Raw genomic sequence first — 21,593 nt, 5'->3', positions numbered from 1 at the left:
TTATTTTGTTGTTACACTAAAAGAAAGAACAGCACATTTCCACACTTTTATAAATGGATTTTGAATGTTTATTTTGAATATTCAAGTAAAGATTGGACATAGTAACAAACCTTTCAGGCATTAAAGGGCTACAGACATGCAGCATATTAAGTTATTCTAGATGCTGAAATCTGGCTGTCATCAGCAAATGTGAGTACAAGCATAGCTGACAGCAAGTTAAATTGCACCATGCAGAAAGGTACATGAAACAAGTTGGAAAGAGCTTAAAATCTTCTAGAGATTTTGTTCTGAGAGAAAGAGAGCCCACAGTTGCTGTGAAGTCCATAAAAGACTTGGCAATATCTTTTTATTCCATGTGAAAGATACTCAGCAATTAATGATGAACATGCATACAGATATAAAGGAAAGGATGGCATTTTCCACTTTGAAAGTCCCCTTTCCCCATTCAGCTAAAACACTCTTATTTATGTTTTCCATTCCAGAAAAACGTGAGAATAAGCACCATTTTACACAGGAAAGTGGATGTAGAATTAGTTGCAATGTATAATTGTAAAGGTCTGTAGTCACAGCTGTTATGCAGTCAAGTCTCAAACCTGAGTGCATTTTTTTGGTGTAAATTTATTTCTCCCTCAGTGAGTTACTAATATAAGACCATTGCCTCAGTCCTCAGTCTATTTGCTGAATTCATATTGCCATGAAGTGCTAGTTGTGTATATATAGATTAAGAAAAATGCATGTCTGTGTTTAACAAATAGTGGGTTATAGAAGTACTTTAAATAAGGGTATAAAGGCATGAAATGGCATAAAATCTGTTGATTCTAAGGTGAATGTCATAAATTGGAAAATGTTACTTTCAAAGTGAAAGATCTATTCTGCCTAAACTTCCTTAAAATGCAATCGTAACTAAAGTGCTACTGTAAAGCAGAAACTGGGTATTGCCTTAGCATTTTCTAGGTTTAAAATGTTTTCTTCATGATTTTACACAGCATCTCAGCTGAGTTCAGAGAGTTTTATGAGGTTAGCTTTGTGGTATATAAAACCAGAAAAAGTGTTTTCTGCATAAGGTTAATGACTGGTTTCTATTATGAATCGTACTTTCACTTTGTAATGTTACCACCTGAACACTGTCTCTAAAAATTATAAGTAAGAATTCTTAGAAGACTCCTTTTTACTACAGAACTGCTGTCACCACCTCATTCAGAGTGCATTCAGCTGAAGGAGCTTATATGAGCCTGTCAGTCCTAACAGCCTCCGGTTGCCACTGGCAAAACATACCGTTTCTCTTAACCGTGTATAGGTATAGGTTAAAGTTACAACTCTGTCAAAACCCTTACACTTTTAAAGAGTTGTATTTTTTTAAAGGCTGTTTAAATTGGCTTTCATGAGGAATATAAATAACAGAAGTTTATTGAATTAGTCAGAGTTGATTGTACACAACACAACCCATTAAAATCCGTAAGCCAGATACAAATCTAAAATAAGCGTATTCCATCATTTCCACTGTCATCAGTGAATTGAAAAAAATGTGAATCAATATGAAAATTACATTTCTAAACTATTAGGACAAAAGCTGAAAATCAGGACTGGAGCAAACACAAGACATCCTTTCAGCTGTTACCTGTTTTGTACCCTTGGTTCCAGATTCTTTTTGAAAGGTTAAGTGGGGACATATCCAAAATAAATTTTCTTGCTAGCTTTTTTTTTTTTAAATCAAAACTTTTTATAGCTAGCTATCAGCCACAGCTTGTTAAACAAGCTGCTCCAAGAGGAAGTGGCGGGGAGGGTTGGGGGTTTAGAAAAAAAAAATTAAAAAAAATTAGTGTTTGTAAAAGCAGTAGGTTACACAGAGGCAGCTGGTGAATTAGAATTCACTGTCGTTTAGTTTCTTACTCCACTGGACTGCAAATGTCAGATTCCTCCACCTGCTACTTCACTGGGATGTGCTCAGGGTATCCTTATCCTTTCTTATCTCCATTTCTGCCTTTTCTCACCTTGTGATATTATGCAACCAGGATATATCATAAGTAAATTTATGCTGATATAAATCTAGCACTCCTTCCAAATAGATGCCCAAGGGAACATACTCCACAACTTTTTGAAGTTTATAGCTTAAGCAAGTGGTATTTATAGGGGAGACATGAGATTACAATTAAATAGCTTATAATCTTCATATTTAATGTGTAGCATAATAGCCTTAGAAATGTAAGAAAGCAGTTAAGTACCCCTTGATATTAGCATATCCTACTTTTATTATGTTTAAAGAGGTACTAGTCCAAAAATTGTTTAATTTGAGTGCTAGGTAATCTAATATCTAAATTTAAGAGTTGCTTATGAATTAAACATTTATTCCATAAGCAAAACTTTCATGTTGCTCTCCTTTAATAGCCATATCCTCCCTGGTGGAACTACCTTAGTTCCTGTTTAAACTTCTTAAATTTTTTATATTTCAGGATTCGTCTCAAACATTTTACCTGCTAGATGACATCTCTTACCTGAATTTAGCTAAATATCCATTTCTTGAAACAACTGTTGTCCAGAATAGTGATATCATCAGTCATTGATACAACCATTCTGAAATGGAGACTAAGATGCTTAGAATTCTTTGACCTGTTTTGTTGCAACTTCAGCACAATCAGAGATCTATAAAATTGCTGATTTTCAATTTCATATGTAAATAGCAAAGTATAGCTGTTCAAGCTACTTATCTGCAGCCAGCTCTGGTTACTGCAACTGGATAGCTTATGCTAGCCTATTACATTATGTTTCAGTTGATAAATATGTATTATTGCTTTTTAACATTTGTAGTTAGGCAGAAAGTAGCAGAAATGAGGCAATTCAGAAAGTCATTTTTGAAAAATAAGACACATTTTATTTAAGATTAAACTTCTAGTATTGTAATAGTAAGTTTTTTCTGTGTAGGTTATTTTTTATGCTTTTAAATAACTCAGACTGTGGGAGAACTGGCTTGTTAAATAGACAAAACAATGATCAGGACAAAAGACTTTAAATATTTTCCCTTAGTTTAGTCCATAATTTAATCACAACACACTACTCATTTCAATATAGAATTCAGATTTTGCATCTTCAGGGGGTAAACGCACTTTATACAACAGATACTCACTTCTTGTCTGGCTGTTAAAATAAACAAAATATTTAACAGCTGAAATGTTATCTTTCAAGCATCAAAGTTTGAATAAGACATTTAACTTCCAGCTTGAGTGAGATCTTAACATTTGTTGAAGGCAAGTGATCAAAAATGGTAGTATTTCTCTTTTTCATGTTTTGCTGAACTAAAGATTTACCCTTGTGCATGACACCCAAAAACATATACAATTTAAAAGTAATTGGACACTATCTCAGTAATCAACTGTACAAATAAAAGTGAAGAACTGCTTAGATAGCAGTTTTAAAGACTTAAATGTATGAGCACAAGCTAGCAATGACTCATTGTAACAAGCATCACACAAAAAGATGGCAATGGAAAGTCAGTCTTCATCATGTCAAGGTTCTTGTTTTGTTCTCAGTTGGAGTTCTGTACCCCGCTTTAAATGACAGGATTCATGAAAGATATTATTTGGAAAGAATCCATTGAGCAACATAAGGATTATAGTTTAAACAGTTTCATTAGAAAATATTTTCTTCACATAAGGAAGGTTTTAAAAGATTTGAAAAGTATCAAAGGCTACTGAAAAGAGGAGGAAAAAATCCTCTGAATTTGTGTTGGTTAGCACAAGAATTAACCAGTCTCACTTATACCATGGCATATAAGATTGAAATGCGGGACTGAAGTTCTCACACATTTTTGGTTGGAAGCAATGCTACTTCCTACTACTTTCTTTAAACACTGATTGTCATTCAATATTTAGGAAGCTATGGCCACATCTCCCATGTTATGCTTCCAAGTACATGCTCCAAAGATTTGAAGAATTCTGTTTCTGCTTTACTCCACATTTCATAGTTTAGCATATTCAATTTACTTTCCCCCTTGCTTCATTAAATAGTGGTAAGACAAGCAAATGTAAGCTGAGTTTTAACCACCTAAGAGGTATGATTTTATTGCGCATTACCCATGGATTGGGGAAAAAGTTCAGCAGCAACTAGAATAAAAAGTTAAGACCTGGATATAAAATACATAACTAAGAAAACTGCAGTCATGCTATTAATTTTAGGGCAGTTCTTGCCATTTTTTTCCAGATCTAAGTAACTGTGGTAAAATTCAAAGTTATACAGTCCAGTGCTCTTTCACTTTAAGCTCTGAGAAAATAAAGCATGAAATGGTATTTTAAAATGTATATTGACTTTTTATTCACTTTCATAAATACATGTTTATGTCTATGAAAAAGTCTACCAATTTAAAATACTAATTCAGTTATCCATTTTATAAATAACATGTGCTTGAAATTATGCAGTGTTGACAAACTTCACTGACATTTATATGAAATAAGAAAACAGTTTATTTTTTTATTAGAAGTATAACATGTCACAATATATATTTATTTCAAAATAGTATGCAGCATGCAAAATGAATACTATTTTTATATGATTTTATTTTTTTATATATTTCTGTAGGATTACATTTATTAATTTTTATAGGATTATATAAAATTATTCTTTCTAACTCTGCAGTTATTTACATTGTTGGAGCTATTTTACTAATTAACCAGTGAAAAGGGAAAAAGACAAAACAAATTACCAGGAAAGCTGTATGCATTTAAGACAGCTCAATGAGCAGATAACTAGAACATTGACATCAAGGAATAACCTGCATAACTGGCCCATTTTCTGCCCATTGGAAAAAGCCACACTGCTTTTCCTTCCCAAGAGGGCACACAAAAAAGTTCTTTCCATTATTGGGACCAATCTTCAACACAGTCTTCATAACACATCGTTTGCCATGGTTACAAAATGGAAAATCCAAGTCAGCCCACTGCCAAAAGAAACAGGGTGCAGGCAGAGTTTTAGCATACATGATGGCTATGGATTCCGTATTTTCTACTGGCAATAGAAGCAGATCTACAGAGAAGGCCCTAGCAGAAATTCTTCCTAGCAGTTAAGACAGTTTTAGCTCTTTTGTGATCAGTGATTTTAGATTTTTCTCTAATATTAATTGCAACTGCAGTCTTGAACAGACGTAACTTTAATTTATGTTAACCTACAGTTTTCTTCAAATTAAGACACTACAGTCACTACTGTTTTGAATTCATCCATTAACTACCTGATGATAAGGTGGCTAAGTCAAACTCTTCTCAATCACATACATTCCTAGCAAGAATCAGTGGCCACCAGCTGCAGCTAGGAAGATCAGGTTAGGTACTCATGCAACAGTGGGAGCCAGCTTCCCAGCCAGATTACAGTCTTCATCCTTGGGAGGTTTTCAAGTTTTTGGCTAGACAGAAACGTGTCTGGTAGCTAGATGTAGAGTTTGCCATAGTCCACTTTGAAGCAAGAGACTGAACTAAATGACTTATACAAATCCCTTCAGCATTTTGGCTATGTATCTGTGTTACATGGAAGCACATTAAGAGCACTTGCACAAGCATTAAGAGAAGTACGTAAAGTTTATAGCCAGTATTATGCTCTTAGTTTCAATTACGTCTGCAAAAAGTATTTAATATCACCTCAAATTTAAATGGACCATATCTGTCCACAATTACAACTTACTGGGACAACGAGGCTGAAGGAACAAGTACTTATTAGTAAACAGGCCCTCAGGGCTTATACATACCTGAAAGTAGTCACACCGAGTTTCTTTGGGTAGAGGACAGCTATAGAACTGCCTGCCCTTGTTTTCTCCATCCTTTCTCACAACTCTGAGGCTGCAGAGGCGGCTGTGTTTGATGCAGTGAGGACGGTCCATGCTTAACATACGAGTATCATCTGTCACATTATCTTGAGGTTTGCTGTAATGACAGGTTACAAAATAACTCCTGCATAGTGTCTCCAACATGACAGCCAAAGAATTCTTTCCTACTATTACAGTAGCTCGCTCACTGTACTTTTCCACACAATAATAGCCAGAGAACTTACTTCTCTAAGGCACCTTACTCGGGTTTTAAAGCTGAATCATTGCTAGTAGCAAATAGACAAGACTATGTCCTTTTCTTGCAAGTATATCACTTTCTCCAGCATTAGCCCATATTTTAAATTATTTCAAAGTAAATTAATCTGAAAAAAAAAAAAAAAATACTACCACCCCAACTATACTGTCTTGTCATCCCCCCCCAAATTCCACCATATTCTGAAAGAGTATTCAGTTCTCAGTGGGAAAAAGACCAAGTAAATACTCCAGGTTGAAGGTATTTGTATGCTTCACAGAATAGTCTCCTACCCTCTTCACTAAAAGGTTACAGTAATGTCCCAAATCATATTTGGACAAGAAGTAATCCAGCTGATGGGATGGAACAGCGTTCTCTGAATGGGATAAAGTTTATTTCTTTCTTCCTCATTATTGAGATAATCTGAAGGAAATACACAAGTCTTTATTTAAAACCAGTAACATGAAAAAGATTAATGCTCTAACATATTTATGGAGCAGAAAATCAGTGATGGAACTGGAGATGGAAAAAAAAAGATCAATTCATTCATTCTTTTTAAGTTATCAGCTTAGGAATTTTATGTTCTCTTTTATGTCTGGAAGATTGAGTCCTGCAAACACCAGGAGCTTTCTTCCAACACCACACTAAAACAAACAAAAAAAACCCCAAAAAATAAACAGCTAATTTTTGTTAGTTTTTGTTATGAAGTGTTTGCGTTTGGTTTTTGTTTGTTGGGGGTTTTTTACTGTTTAAATTGATGACTTGCTGTATCTACATGTTATCATGATACTGTCTCATTTATCCTTTGCACTCCTCTGTATTCTCAGTTATCCTGCCTACATCCTCAATTCTCTGTAGTCCTCTATTGAGACAGCAAGGAGAAAGTATGTTTATACAGCCTAACCTGGCTAGCCAGTGAGATCCTATTTCAAAATTAGTGCTTCAACAATGCAATAAAAAAATTCTATATTTCAGAACAGACACATGACCAAGAATTCTGTAGCATATCATTAACGTATTTCACATTCATCCTATGTAACTTACCACTGTGAAATCTACCTTGCACCCCCATTGTTGTTGTGTATGTGCACAACTTTTCCTTGAAAACTCTAATAGGTTCTCACATTTTTATTAACCAGGCAATAGATGTGTCTGAATAGGGCTATGCAAGTAAAAAAGTCAGGATAGGTGGAGCATTAAAGTAGTTATATATAGGATGGGGAGAAAGGTTAACAGAAAATAACCATAGGAGGTTTATCAGGGTACCTGTACAGAGCTTCATATAATGGAAGAATGTTGAAAACTGCTCGTTGACTTTAATTAGTATATATTAATTCACCTACTTTCCTTCTAGCATCTTTCGCAATGACTTCAAGATCTTAACAGACAGCAACTACAGTGCTAAGATCAGACTGCTCCTTGGGGTAAAACTATACTAACTGACCTATAAGAGCTCTACTGTCCTGTTCCATGGGAACAGCTGAACTATGACCAGCTGTTTAGTTAACAGCAGTATTGGCTAAATGCCAAAATCAGGACTTTTCCAGTGACAACTTACGTCATTCAGGGCTTTTGAAATCTTAAAGTAATTTTAGTTACCCAAAAGAGTAAGTTAACTCTGGCAGTAATCTAAAGACAGCAGTATCTGAACATAACTGCAGAGTATTGCATTAATCTTCAGAGATAAAGACAGTTTATGAGGTTATAAAAAGACTTGTTTACATTTCAGAATACTTACCTGGTTGCTACATTATATTGGTGAACAGAGGGTAGATGACCAGTTTTCTGTTTCTTCTGTATGTGTTTGAAAGAGAGAGGTTGCTGACAGGAGGACAAAGCCATAGCAGTTACTTGTGTTGAGCAATCCTTGTCTGTGCTTCCCCCTGACTGGTAGACATTGTTTTGGATCTGGCTACAGTTGCTTTTTGGAGCAACACACTGAGAGTGTGCATCAGATGTCTGGGTATCATTTCTCAAAACAGCTTTGTTACCAAGATCTGTTAAGACAAGAGTTGTAGTTCCAAATGCAGCTTTCCTATTGATCTTTATTTCTGTACTTGGTTTTCTGAAATCATTACAAGGGTACTTCAGTAAGTTTGCATTTAAAGCTGCAGAATCTTCAACATTCTCTGTCTTTGGAACTAAGAAAAAATAAGTTATTGCTTATAATGTGTTTGTGTAGAGTAATACATCATATTTCTAGTCTGTATTCATAACTCGTACAGGGAATGAAAGAGTAAATTTAGCATAATAACTTGACAGATCTCAAAACATGTCACACATTAGATACAGTACCAAATTTCTTACAATAAAAAAGCTCATGCATTTTTGAGTCACATACAACATGTGTTTCAAGATAACATTACAGATGTGAATAGTACTCTGTAAATTAAAGCTACTGGAGAATTAACCCTACAAAACTGAATTTGGCCCAAAAGCGGGGAATAAAATAATTAATTTTTCAAAATAATCTTTTATAATCCCAGCACTGGGAGATCACAGGGTATGGTACCTCCAGCAGCAATATGTTATCCATTTTAAAGTATGTTTTACCAGTGACACAAAAGGGAGTATTTATTTGCTGGGTTTTCTAGTGCCTAAAGGGCACTGTGTGCATCCAAACTTATCAATCTCTTACTGTAAGAGGCTTCAGAAGCTAGCAAGATCAGACATTTATTCTACATTCATTTCCTGACGCAAACAACCATGTTTCTGCACATAATCAGAGGCCCACCTAGAGGGCAATAATCATTCAAAAAAAAGTGGGCATAATTTATTAATGCCATTTTAATAAATAAGGAGTCTGTAAGTAATCTTTCCTGAGAAAAAGGTGAAAAGAAAAACGTTATGGGGTCCCTAGGTGCAATCTTTGTTAGATAGCTGTGAAGCCATAGTGATCAAGAACAGAGTCCATTCTTTTCTACCATCTCCAGTAAGTGTCTCCCTCCTAAGTCTTCCCTCTGTTCAAGGAAGAAGGAATTAAACAGAAGAAAAATGGGTAGTTAAGGCAAGCACAAGAGCATACTCTTTCCAGAGGTTTTCTCAGTCGGAATAAGAATCCCTACAGTTTGCTCTCAACAATACTTGCTTCCAGGCCCCTTCCATTTTGCCACTGCTGCACAATAAAACTTACTCCAGGGCATTCAAGTTTGTTTAAAAAAGAACAGGAGCTTAGTCTTGTACTTAGCAAAGGAGCAAGGAAATTAAAATGTAGTAGTAAATAGTTATCTCTGTCATCAGACTGAGTTATTACAGCTGTATGGCTAACAGCTACCTTTACATACCAAATATTCTGTCCTCCATAATTCAAATGCTTCTGCTGACAGTAGTTAATTTCAGAAACAACATAAAAGATAAAAAATTAACAAAGTAAGAAGGCAAGGAATCCAAAAAGAGAAAGATAAACAAAACCACGTTTAAGTAAGACCTCAAATGCCACTCCTAATTCTATTTTTTTCTTTTAAGAATTTTTGTAATAGGATTCCACTGAATGTAAAGCATCTTCAAATTCCAGGCTGTTTTCAGTAATGCTATGTAGCTGGTGGTATTAATTCCAGAATAAATATTAATTGGTAAGTCTGAATCTGTGGACAGATTAAAACTTCCAGGTTTCTGGCACTAATTTTGCACAAGAATTATGCGAGATTAGCCTCAGCTGGTAATAAGTGTCACGTAAGACACAAAGTCATACTTTTATTGATTCCTGGCCTGAAGAAATGGACTTTAGCCAGTGTAAGATAAGAGTTTCACACACATCACTCCATTCATAAAAGGATAACTAGAATTAAGGAATACTTTGAAAAAAACAACATTGGAACTTATTTTATAAGAAGAGATTGGTATCATAAAGACACTTCACAAGCTGGCACTTTGGAAGCAGTTTAGAAAGCATAGCTCAAAATACCACTAAAGCTATGGAAATGTGATCTTAATTCTGATTTCAGCATACATACTTTGAATAATATAGTTAAATTCAGTGAATAATAGGTCCTGGAGCCCACATGAAAACATTAATTCTTCTTGGATACAAAAAGCCTGTCTATTGTTTACAAATATCCTTTATTGCAGTGTTGTAGCACTACAGCTAGAAAAATAAGGAAGTTGCGGTATGCAGATTTCAATCACTTCAATAAATAATGCACTATATAGTAAGTGAAGTATTAGTTTTTTAATCTAGATTGCAGCATTAAAAGCTCCAATAAGAAACCAAATTTGAGATAAATCCAGGATCATCCTTACGCTGAATTTGGAGGTAAAAACCTAGACCCTGAGAAACCCAACATACTTTTGGAAGGAGTACTAAAATATACTGCTTTTGTCCACATTAAAAAATGATAATTACTTGTCTGCACCCTGATTACTTCTGTATCTGACACATGCTGCAAGCTTGTAATGATTTTAAGGAGAGCTGGAAGAATGCCATTTTGTCTCACTCCTTGCCCCACGAAAAACCTGATTAAGCGTCACTGCTGAGGCCTATCTATAGAATCCCACCAGCCCACAAAGCTAGAGACAAAACATTTTTAGAGTTTAAGACAGTTTCCATGATTGCCTGGTTAAGATTTCCTCAAAATCTGACTTTAAGTTAGCTAATGCTATATAAAAATACAATTCACAGTGAGACATTTCTACAGTGCTACAGTTCCAAAAACTGCATCAAAACTATAACCCTGCTCCCTTTCCCAATAAAGGTTCCAGACAACTTTTCAGTACCTTCAGGCCTTGAAGTCAAACAGGCATCACAAATTTCAGCAGAAGGCTTATTTATTAGGGTACAGCGCACACATATCCACTCCTCTTCAGATTTCTGAGCTACATGTTCATTGCAAGATGACTCCCTGCCATATGCCCAGCCAATTAGGCTGTTTCTAGTTGGCAGTTTGCTGTGAAACAAAACAATGATGTTAGTCTTTTGTGACGTTTCTTCTACAAATTGCCATATACCATTATGTCCAGGGAGGCACAGGTCTAGAGAACAAGTAGTGCACAGTGTTATGCCTGCCTATCATAGTTTGGACAGCATGTGATGGTTAGAGTTTGGTTTATTTTTTTCCTTTACCTCAAGGACAAAACTTTTCTAATGCTGCAGAATACAAATAAAAGTATTTAAACAAAAACAGACAAAGAGTTAAGAATTAACTGATATACTCTCCAGCACAATGCCCCAGTCTCTCTCAAATTCCCTATCATTTTTAAGTACTGCAGGAAGAAACCTGGTGAGAAAGACTGTTTTAGTACTTTTCCCCCATCCCTTGTACAAAATGCTTACTAGCAAAGGCATTACTGCATGAAGAACGTTCAGAGGCTGAACCACAGAATGTCACATTGTCTAGCAAAATGATTTATTTTCTTTCTCATTTAAATGGCACCCATTAGGCCACTTTATTATCCTTACAGCCAATATAACTGAAAAACTTTAAAGTTAGAAAGACTTGTGTGTTACCATTACTTGAACACATTTAGGAGCCTGTTCAAAATTAAGGGTTTTCTTTGGAAGTTTTTTTCTGCTTTTTGGAAAGAATTCAGGAATGTCCTAGCAGTGACCGGTGAGCCAAAGTGGCACTCCAGACACTTCTATAGATTAAATTTCATTTATTCTCCTGTAAACTATACTACCTCCTATGTTGATACTCTTTATTTAGAATCATAGTTACTATTTTACAGTCACTACATGGTACCAAGGACTAATCTTGTCATAATATCCTAACATTGTTAGTATGTTAAATGTAACTTGAAGATACAAAGATAAGGGCAGTATAAGAAATCACCTTTATCTTTTATAGCTAATGTTACCATGTTTTTCACTGAAATCTACTACTGTTTAATTATTTTTTAACAAAAAAGAAAAAGACAACAAAACACAACACAGCCAAAAAAACCAAGCAACTACTTGTTCTAGATCAGAGAAAGAAAGAGGTGGGTTTATTTTTCCTTGCATCATTTTCTAGCCATCTAACTCAAAAGAACATTACTGTCTTCCTACCCTTCTGCAAAACACTTATTATCACTTTCTAAAGAGATAGCAGATTAAGGTTATCAGCATATGAAATATTTATCTTCTGTGTTGGAATTTCTATATTTGATCTGTACTTAAAGGTGATTTTTAAGCTTTATCCAAAATTCCGTCAGCCAGCTGAATCTTGAAAGAAGGATGGAGGTGGGAGAGGGATTTGTGTGTTGTGTAAATCTTATCTAAAAAAAACCACATACACACACTAATGAAAATAAAGTTTGCAAAGTGCAGCAGTATCTTTTATTAGATTGACAGAGCTCTGTATAAAGAGGCAAGATTCTGAAATTTCAGATGAAAATTTTCAAGAATAACTTAGGTATGTAAGAGTCTGAATAAGGTGCTTTTGGAACTTTTACCTTTTGACCCTTTGTGATATCAAATGCACTTTGTGCTTTTCTAAAGTGAAAAGAGGAAAGCTGCTGCTAGCACAATTTATGTAGACCTCAATGTGTCTCTGTGGCACACCTGTAGTAAAAGCTTTCCAAATTTGATAGATAAGAAGGAAGAAACGTACTAAGCCCTACAATACTTGCTGCACTCTGGATTTACTGAAGTTTTAGTTTTCTTTAGTGCAACTCTTCAGCCAGAAAAAAAATTGCATAAATGCACAGCTACCTAAATATTCCATGAGGGAAGGGGCTATCCTATGGACTTACATTCTTACCTTCCTCATGCCATTCAACTCAATTGTGTTTAAACTTCCAAGCCTATTATGTCACTAACACCAAGAATAAGGGGCAATTTTTCCAGAGGCAGCCTATAATTCTGAGTAGTCTGAATTGTTGTATAATTCCTACATTTGATTAGAGTAATAGCTATTTCATAGCATATGGGATCTTTGAAAGAAACAGTATGAAAGAATTAAAGCTTTTAATGATTTTTAAATACCAATGGCCAAAACATTTTTCTTTTGCAAAGTCAAGTAAATTTAGATGTAAACCACAAAAGGATCCCTTCTATTTGAGATATCCTCTTACTGTAATAGCATTTTGAAGTACACTGCTTAAAACTGTTATAAAGTTACTATCATACCTAACATTGACAAGCTGGGGATCCACCTTTTGACATTGAGAACAGAAGTAAGTCATCCTGTTATTCTCTCCTAAACGACACACAGTGATCTTCCCATTGCACTGACCACAGGTTGGGCGCTTGTACACTTTGTAGTGTTTGTAGAGCGGAGACCCAGTTTTGCGACACTAAAATGGAACATGTTTAAAACACAAAGTTAGAGACCCAGTATGAGTTTCATGTCATTCCTACAGTTCAGCTGAAGATAAAATAAAAACCCATATGTAAACTGACAGCTCTATGACTACATAAAGATAGTTAGGGCACACTAACAAGGGCTATTGTCTTTATTAATATGCTTTTATGAAAAAAATTTACTTTAAACCAGGTAGAAGAGTGTCTGGAATTCTCTACATAATGGAATAAAATACACAAGACTAAAAAACATACTATCAAGGTGCAAGTAAATACATGTGAGGAACCCCCTCAGTTCAGCTGGATCAGCTAGCTCAAATTCATCACCAATAATCTTTGATCAGGCATCTGCAGTGTTCTTAAAGAGCTGATGAGCTCCAATCAGTGCAGCATACAAAACAAAAAGAAAATAAGCAAACCACAAAACTAACAACACCTTCCCTCATTCCAAAAAGAACCAAAAATACACCATAGGACTGGCTCAGACCTGATGCTACAATCTGATTTAATTAACCTTTCCAAAACCTAAAGAACTGAGCAATGCAGAAATAGTCCAGAGATTCTGTAGGAGTAAGGTAGTATACCATAAAATTGCCCAGCTTCATCTTAGCACTGGCCATGACAGACAAGTTGGGTCATGAAAAGCCACTTGGCACTATGGCAAGCTCCCAAAATCCTGGCAGAAAGTTGTATTGAATTACATACAGTACAAGCCCAGAGGGCACAGTGACCTAAACAACCTCCAGAGGCTGGTATGTTTAACAGGACAATTAATACAGAATTAGCATAGACACACTCCAGCTAAAAATATCAGAAAACAAAAAAAAAGTTAAAAAAAACCCAAACAAAAAACTCCCCCACAAGAAAAGCCTAGTAAAAGTGCAGCTAAGTCTGCAGAGCCATGTGAGCTTCAGCACTTGCAATCACAGTTCCCTGGGCACAGTTCCAATGTTTCCACAGCTGGCTCAGCAATACCAGCCCAGCTCTGACACAACTCAACAGCCCTAGCTCCATAATGCATGAAGATCCTTGGAGTTTTCCCAGTCTTTAGGCACAGCAGATTGGCTTCTGCTGTGCTCTTATTCATCAGCCTCACTGAATGAGAACACTTTTTCCAGTGCAATCTAGTAATTAAATCAGAAGTAATTACTAATATATGTTTGCATGAATAGTCACAAGCAGTTTCCTTTCCCTCAAGATTTTTTCTCAAGGTTTACAGTTAGTTTCTTATTAGTAGTTTCCTTCCATTGAGCTATTTAAAACCCAAACAAAAGCAGCAGCTTTTTATACAAACAAGATTCCTCATCTTTGCATCTGTATGGTGTTACTTCAAATTATATAGTATGATTACTACAAACATTCTATAACAGTCTATAAAAATTATGAAGCATTACCCAGCTTATTAACCTATTTTATGTCTTTTTCTTAAAGAGATTTGGCAAGGGGGTTAGCGCTCTTTAGAAGTCTTTAACTGGTGAACACTTGCTATGTCTAGATGATACAACTTTTGAAAATGGCTAAACTGAGAAAGTTTAACTTGTTTATTGTTAGTCTAAAAGCCCGTGGCACATTTAAATCTCCTAGTATTATAGCTGTTGCAAAACTGGATGCTCTCTCTTTACTGTTAAGACTTCACTATGAAGTTTGGAGAATGAAAAGACTTCCCTAGCCAGAAGACTAAAAACTTCTCTTTAATGTGTTCATTTAAGCAGACTATTAAATTACATTTTTAGCCTTTCTGATTAAAAGACAACATTGAGAAAGTTAGCTGCCCTCTGCCTAGCCTACAAAAAAAAAATTTTTAGTAGCACTAGCTCCTTGCCTTTCAGGAACACTAAGAGAAATAGACAAGAATTCCACTGCTGCTGTTCATTTCCTCACATGCATCTTGAAGAGAAACGACATACAACAATTAGGTCAAAGTCTGTATTTTTCAGAAAGTTAAAGAGCATCCAGGAATTCAAGTTTACAGGAGAAGAAATGAAATCCTGATGAAAATGTAGCAATAGGGAGAAGCTGGAATTTATTTCCCTTTAGGAACTAGAAAAGTTGTTTCAGTTAGGAAAAAAAAGTTCTTAGAAGTTAAGAATCTATGTAGTCAAATAAATATACTTGCTGTTTCAAGTTTCATACAGGAAGCTCCATGAATTTCCTTCATACTTCCCTGGGGCAACCTCTAGTTCCCAGTTTGAAGAATGACCTTTATGATACCTTACATATAAGTGTGTGCTTAATCTGCATTAATTCTGCCATGATCATAGTGTCATTACTGCACATGCACAGCAAAACTGAACTGGCCCTCAGGCAGCATCTGTCAAACTCCTCTGCTGCAATTGGGTCAAGCTGTGCAGATTCTTACAGTCTAGACTCTCCCACCTTTCCTTCATTTGACAATTCACAATTAATAAAGTGCACAAAAATCATCATTCCTACTCATTAAAACACTTGTCCTGTTGCATCTTTTTACTGTTTTTACTAGACTATCACATACAACTAACATTCCGGAGTCAAGTTTTGGAGGTTTCTCAGAAACATGTGTCAGTACCTTATAAAAAAGCTGGCTAAAATCACGTGTCATTTTCACCAAGTGACATATTTGCTTATCTGTCAGTTGGCAAACCTGTAAGACAAGAATTATTTTTAGAATATTATGATGCTAAGGGGCAACAGTAGAAAGACCAGTGATGCAGGGCCACCCTGAACACCTTCAGCTGATGTGGAATTCCATTGCTTCCTGTTATGGAAATTCTCTGATTTCACATTATATACATTCTCTCAGTAAAACAGTACATTTTCACATTCTATACTATATAACCTCATTGTGTGAATACCAAACAACATACGTTGCCTCATCAACGCAAAATATTAGGTATAAATTTCACTTTTCTTCCTCTATATTGACCTAAGAGTTCCTGATCACAGGAATCATGTGGAGTTAACAACTCTTAGCTCCCTCTCAATTTCCTCATGGGTTATGATATGACCTATGTATTATCATAGGTTCTTTCCTGTGAGATCTTCAAGATGAATACTTGAGACAAAGGCATTACAATTATAAAGAGTTACCAACAAAAACATTTTTCTTAAGAACTTAAAATTTTAAGTCACATTTTTCTTTCCTCTGCCAGCTTACATTGCATATACAATTAAAATTCAGACTGATCCTGTGAAAAACTTTCAGAATTATGTTTAAATAAACATTTCAGGTATTAACTTCACCAGCTTTCCTTTACTTTGTCAGTCAATGTAATCCCAATCTGTTCTGTCAACAACAGGCTTCTTTTCAACCAAAACTGCAAGATGCATGCTTGAGGAACTTAATAAAATCAAGCACAGTAAACAACGGTAGGAAAGCAAATTATGCCAGCTAGCAGGACAGGAAGTGGAAGAAGCAGCTGCAAAAATAATCAACTGTGCCACATAAACTATTTGGGGTAGTAACTGAACGAAGAAAACCTGGACACTCTTCACTTTCCTTTACTTATAGGCTGACAATTTAATGATAGCACAACAGGATGTCAAAGTCAGGATCTGAAAGTAAAATGAGTTCCCTACTAAGGAGAAGCTTCAAGTTGTAAGAGAAAAGGCTTAGCCCCATTAATATGTCCACTCTGAGAGGCAAGAGTAACAGCAACAGGCTCCATGGAATGCCATTACAAATATCTCCAGTTATAAAGAGAAAAAATTAATTTAGTGCCTTAGATCAACATAAGAAATGACAGATGAGAAAGGTAAGAAGATGACAAAATGTTATATAAATATGTATTTACATTCTTAATGCTTTGGTGTCATTAAAAACAATCTTGAGACATCTCACCCACCTTAACAGCTGGATGGAGACCACTGTCAAACAGTGCTTCATTTTTTATGATATTTCCTACTCCAGGCAATACTGCTTGATCCAGTAACACATCACACAACAGGCGGTTTTTCTGCTGCTTAACCTCACTTTCTGCTCTTGAGAAGCTAAACTTTGGAGAACAGACATCCAAGCTTTCCATCATTCTCACTTTCTGCTCACTCTCTGCTGCATTTCTGGAAGAAAAAAAAATACGTTGAAATTTAGTTTTATTTTCATTACATGCCACATAGCAGTATGGTTTTTAAAATACATGAAAAATAACATATGTTATATGCAGATAACAGAAACCATGAAAATCCCAGTGACAGGCAGAGACACAGACATTAATCACCCCCACCAAAACCAAGTCAATAATACATGCATGGAACGTGCATCTGGTCCAATATACAATAAATCATCCTTTTTCTGTTCATATTAATTAAAAAAATAATTGCCAGGTCCTTGCTTGAAAACTACTCACAACATTGAAAGACCATTTGTTTGGACTGTCAGCCAAAATTAACTGTATGTTTACATGGTCCAGCAGTTTCAACGTGACTTGATTAGCTTAAGCATAATTTTAAATTTAAGAATAGTTTGAAAATAATACAGTACAATAAGTGTCAGGCTTACATAACTTTTTATGTTTTGTAATATTAAATAGCCTCAAATTCTTTAAAATCAAGCTTGCTATGTTAATTTTATTAGCAGTGAGAAGTATAATGCTTATGGACAAAAACATCCACTTAATATCAGTTAGAACAGATACTAATTTACTTCTAGAAAGCAAACAAAAATAAAAACACAACCTTGGGAGCATAAAAATTTGAAACAAGCAATCATCACAGATCCTAATTTTTAAGGAACTGAGGTTTGCACGTAAATTAAAGAAATCATGTGGTTCAGCATTCAGATCTAAGAATAGAATTAAATTCAAGTTTAATTACCAGTCTTGTCACTATCTAATAAGGCTATAGCATCGAACTACTTTAACCGTATATAAATTCCGATACGAAACTAACAAAATTAAATTATTATACCAATAAATATAATACCCTTAGAAAGTTTTGTTTTGCTTCTTTCATGCAAGTCCTTAATGATTTGTGTGTGGTTCTTCACTATGTTCTTAAAAGAATGTTATAAAAAGAAAGAAATCAAGCTGTGTTTAGTTTGGTTAGTTTCTGCTTTACCTATACTCTGCTGTCACATTATAAAAACAAACTGTATCTTCTGTAAGCTGTAGCTCCAAAACTGGTAGGGCTCCATTTCTGTCTTTGCTTCCATCAGGATTGATGCACATGGAACCGTTCATACCAAAGTGAATCCTTGGAGAGAAAGAGAGTTCTTATGGGTATTTTAACAATGTTTTCAAGCATCACATTAGTCTATTTTTTAAAGTTATGACCTATTCTTACCTTATCAAGTCAGTATGTAGGCATATCAATTCTAGTCATTAAGAGTGACACAGCAACAAACTACTTATTACATAGTGCTCAGATTCCAGAGAGAACCCTAACCAAGTTAGAAACACTCCAAACCCTAGCAGTTTCCAGTGGTCTTCACAATTCATTTTAAAGAAGTCAAATTTGGTCATTAAATAAGACACTTCTGGTGTACTGCACTTACAAATTTTTCTCTTGATGCACTAGTCTTTTAACATAGGTTCTTACGTCCTCAGGGAGACTGAAGCTACTTTACCAGGCAATTTTCTGTTAAATCAGGCAGAAGTTACCTGGTATGAAAGCAAAGATCTCAGTCCTCACATTGCCAACACTGTTATCATATCAAAGCTACTTGCAATAACACTATAAACGAAGTAATTAACATCTGCCATATGTTGTTTTCTGCTTTTCTTAGCCAACAACCAAGGCAAAACCTGGAGGTCAATTAAAAAATAATTAAAGAAATAAACTGAAAAATGCACAGATGGCAAAGGAATGGAACAGACTCTTTCAAGTATTCCTTTTACAGATCACTAATGCTTTGACAGGTCTTATATTTTAAAATATATTCTACTGGGAGCTAGTATACTTGAGCAAAGGGCAAGTTTGATTGTGGTCTTACACACTTTCTTTATTACAAATTCATCTGGTACATTCAAGCCTAAAAAAGTAAGAAAGAGGGAGTGCCCTACTTCTATACATTGTATATCAGGAAAAGGTGGATTATTTTGTGGCTACAGAGAGATTTAACAGATCAAACCACACAAACGACCAAGGAAATGCATCATTAGGTGGGATATTTCCTTTTAAATTCTCTTTATTACATTTCAGGAAGGACAGGCATTTTAAATGTTTATAGGTTAAGACACATTTCATTAAGCATAGTCTTAATGTCAACTCTTTATGTAACTTCCTCATAGCATTTATTACTTTTTTAATTTTTAGAAGTCTGTGTCTTTCCAAAACTCTCTTCTTCCAAGTCAGCTCAGTTGATACAGTTATTTCAGCTACTTGTATCTTTCTTCAACAGCTATTTCCAATTCTCAAGTGCCATGAGCAGTACTGCACAGGCTTAACTAGACAAATTTATTTTTAAAGCAAACTCCTGCATGTTGCTACCAAATATTAATGCATTAAATGCTTCCAGAAAGATTTTTTATAAATAAATAGCATCCACATTAATAGCTGATGGTTTAATTTAGGAAGCTCCAGTACACCGCTTAAAAAGAGCACTAGGAATAACAACTGCTAGCTACCTTTGTGACTTGTCATCTCGTTACTAGAAAAAAACCAAACTGAATCACCACTACATATTTACATTCAAAAGACTTGTGAAATTAGAAAATTTTACTCCAATGTGTTTTATTACCTTTGATGTCCTGTGTGGCAGAGCACTGGTGCCCCCACGCCGCCGCCGCTGTTGGCGGATCATTATATATTATCTGTTAAGCTCTCTGGAGCTAGCAAAAGAACCCCGGACAGGCCCACTTTTGTTAGGTTAAGACTGGGTGGCGCTGAGACCGATTTCTGGTCTTAACCCCTGCTGGGCTCTGGAACTGCCAGCGGACAGGAGGTACCTGGTTTTCGTGGGCAATAAGGGGATTGCTGGGGGGGACCCTCTGACAATGAACAGGGTCCCAAGCCAATGGGTGTCATGACCAAGGAAGAATAATGAATGACCACAGGTCAGGTCTGAATGAGTCTATAAAACAGAGTTCACCACCGGAAAGCTGGGTTTAGGCAGCAAATTATCTGAACATGTAACCCATATATCCAGCATTTCTAGTACTGCAGAGGCTGCTGAGAAGTGTTGCAATAAAACTAACCTCCAAATCTCTGAAACTGACATTAGCAAGAAAAGACAATGCCTACCAGACATACAGTCTGAACACATAGGAAGCCTTTTTCTTCACTTCTTACCTCAAAGCCTTCTGATCAAAATACATAAAAAGTTCCTTTCCCAATGTTTCCACACCCCTGTAAACATGTCCAATAAGGAAATAATGACCAGAGGTTCTCTCCTCACTTGCGGCAGTCTGAAAATAAGTACACACACACAATTTAAAATAGAATTTACACTATATTGATTCTAGCAACAGTACACATGCAGCAAGCAGCTGGATGAACTGATTCTCCAATTTGGACAATACTAAACCTGTTCTCCTTAAGCAGCTTTATCAAAACCAATGAGACTATTGACCCAAGAAAGAAAGTCACTATTGCCAATGCGAATTCTTCCCAAATTGAAACAATACATCTTTTTTTATCAGGGTATTTTATGCCCTTTCCTGCAAGTCATGAATCCAGAAGAGTTTCAGGGTGATGTTAACTAAACAGGTATAGTTTGAATATTAAACACTTGTCATGAGTGTCAATTCTGTCATTTGCAGACCTACATCCTTCTGCAAATGCCTCTCACTGGTGTTCCTACCCAAGCTAATAATATGCTTCCAGTGTTTCACATGGGCACGGTGTGTTACAGAAGAGCCCCCACTAAGCCCACAGAAGTATTGTTCTTTTTCTGCTAGTTGAAAATCGGATGAATTATTTTATGCTGCCAATGGAAAGGATAAAAGCTAGTAATGGAATTGCATACTATGCACAATGAGAGCAGATGCCAACTATTTAAGTACTTGGTATAATTAAAATTACCTTTAAAATTCTAGATTTAAAAGCTCTTTTTCTGTAGGTCAGCATGTACCTTTCATCGTGTTTCAAACTTGTGAGACTACAAAAAATTAAAAATAGGGACTGCTACTATAATGTTCCTTGTATTGTAGGTTTTCTGAAGCCAAAAGATACTTTAAAATTTACCCTAAGTGAGCACCAGTGATTCTAAAAGCTTTCTTCCGTTATTTCAAAAAAATCCCTGTGTTTTCACAGCTTCAGCACCTCTTTACATCTCCGACCTGCTAAGGCTTAGTTACGTTGAAGACATTAATACTCTATTACTGAACGGAAGAAGAACGCCAGTCCCCAGTCCCCCCAGCCCACACGGCGGCCGCTGCGGCGCAGGGCCCCGCGACAGGCGGGGAGGCCGCACCAACACCCTGCCC

General features: G+C 35.7%; 1 protein-coding gene across 1 annotated transcript in view; it reads right to left on the bottom strand.

Annotated features, from left to right (window-relative positions):
- Positions 1-4,750: 4,750 nt before the first annotated feature.
- The window catches only part of NEIL3 (nei endonuclease VIII-like 3 (E. coli)), a 165,198-nt gene continuing 148,355 nt past the window's right edge, over positions 4,751-21,593 (bottom strand). The window contains exons 3-11 of the mRNA XM_009996009.1: positions 20,458-20,573; positions 18,286-18,420; positions 17,076-17,289; positions 15,800-15,874; positions 13,081-13,247; positions 10,749-10,918; positions 7,774-8,176; positions 5,726-5,900; positions 4,751-4,927 (exon numbers count right to left, since the gene is read on the bottom strand). Of these exons, the coding sequence (XP_009994311.1) occupies positions 4,751-4,927; positions 5,726-5,900; positions 7,774-8,176; positions 10,749-10,918; positions 13,081-13,247; positions 15,800-15,874; positions 17,076-17,289; positions 18,286-18,420; positions 20,458-20,573 (1,632 nt within the window). The remainder of the gene's footprint in view (positions 4,928-5,725; positions 5,901-7,773; positions 8,177-10,748; positions 10,919-13,080; positions 13,248-15,799; positions 15,875-17,075; positions 17,290-18,285; positions 18,421-20,457; positions 20,574-21,593) is intronic.

The sequence above is a fragment of the Chaetura pelagica genome, unplaced genomic scaffold (genome assembly GCF_000747805.2).
Source record: "Chaetura pelagica isolate M959 unplaced genomic scaffold, ChaPel_1.0 scaffold142, whole genome shotgun sequence".
Classification (NCBI taxonomy): domain Eukaryota; kingdom Metazoa; phylum Chordata; class Aves; order Apodiformes; family Apodidae; genus Chaetura; species Chaetura pelagica.
The sequence above is the reverse complement of the archived record's forward strand: the minus strand, read 5'-3'. Positions and strand labels throughout refer to the sequence as shown.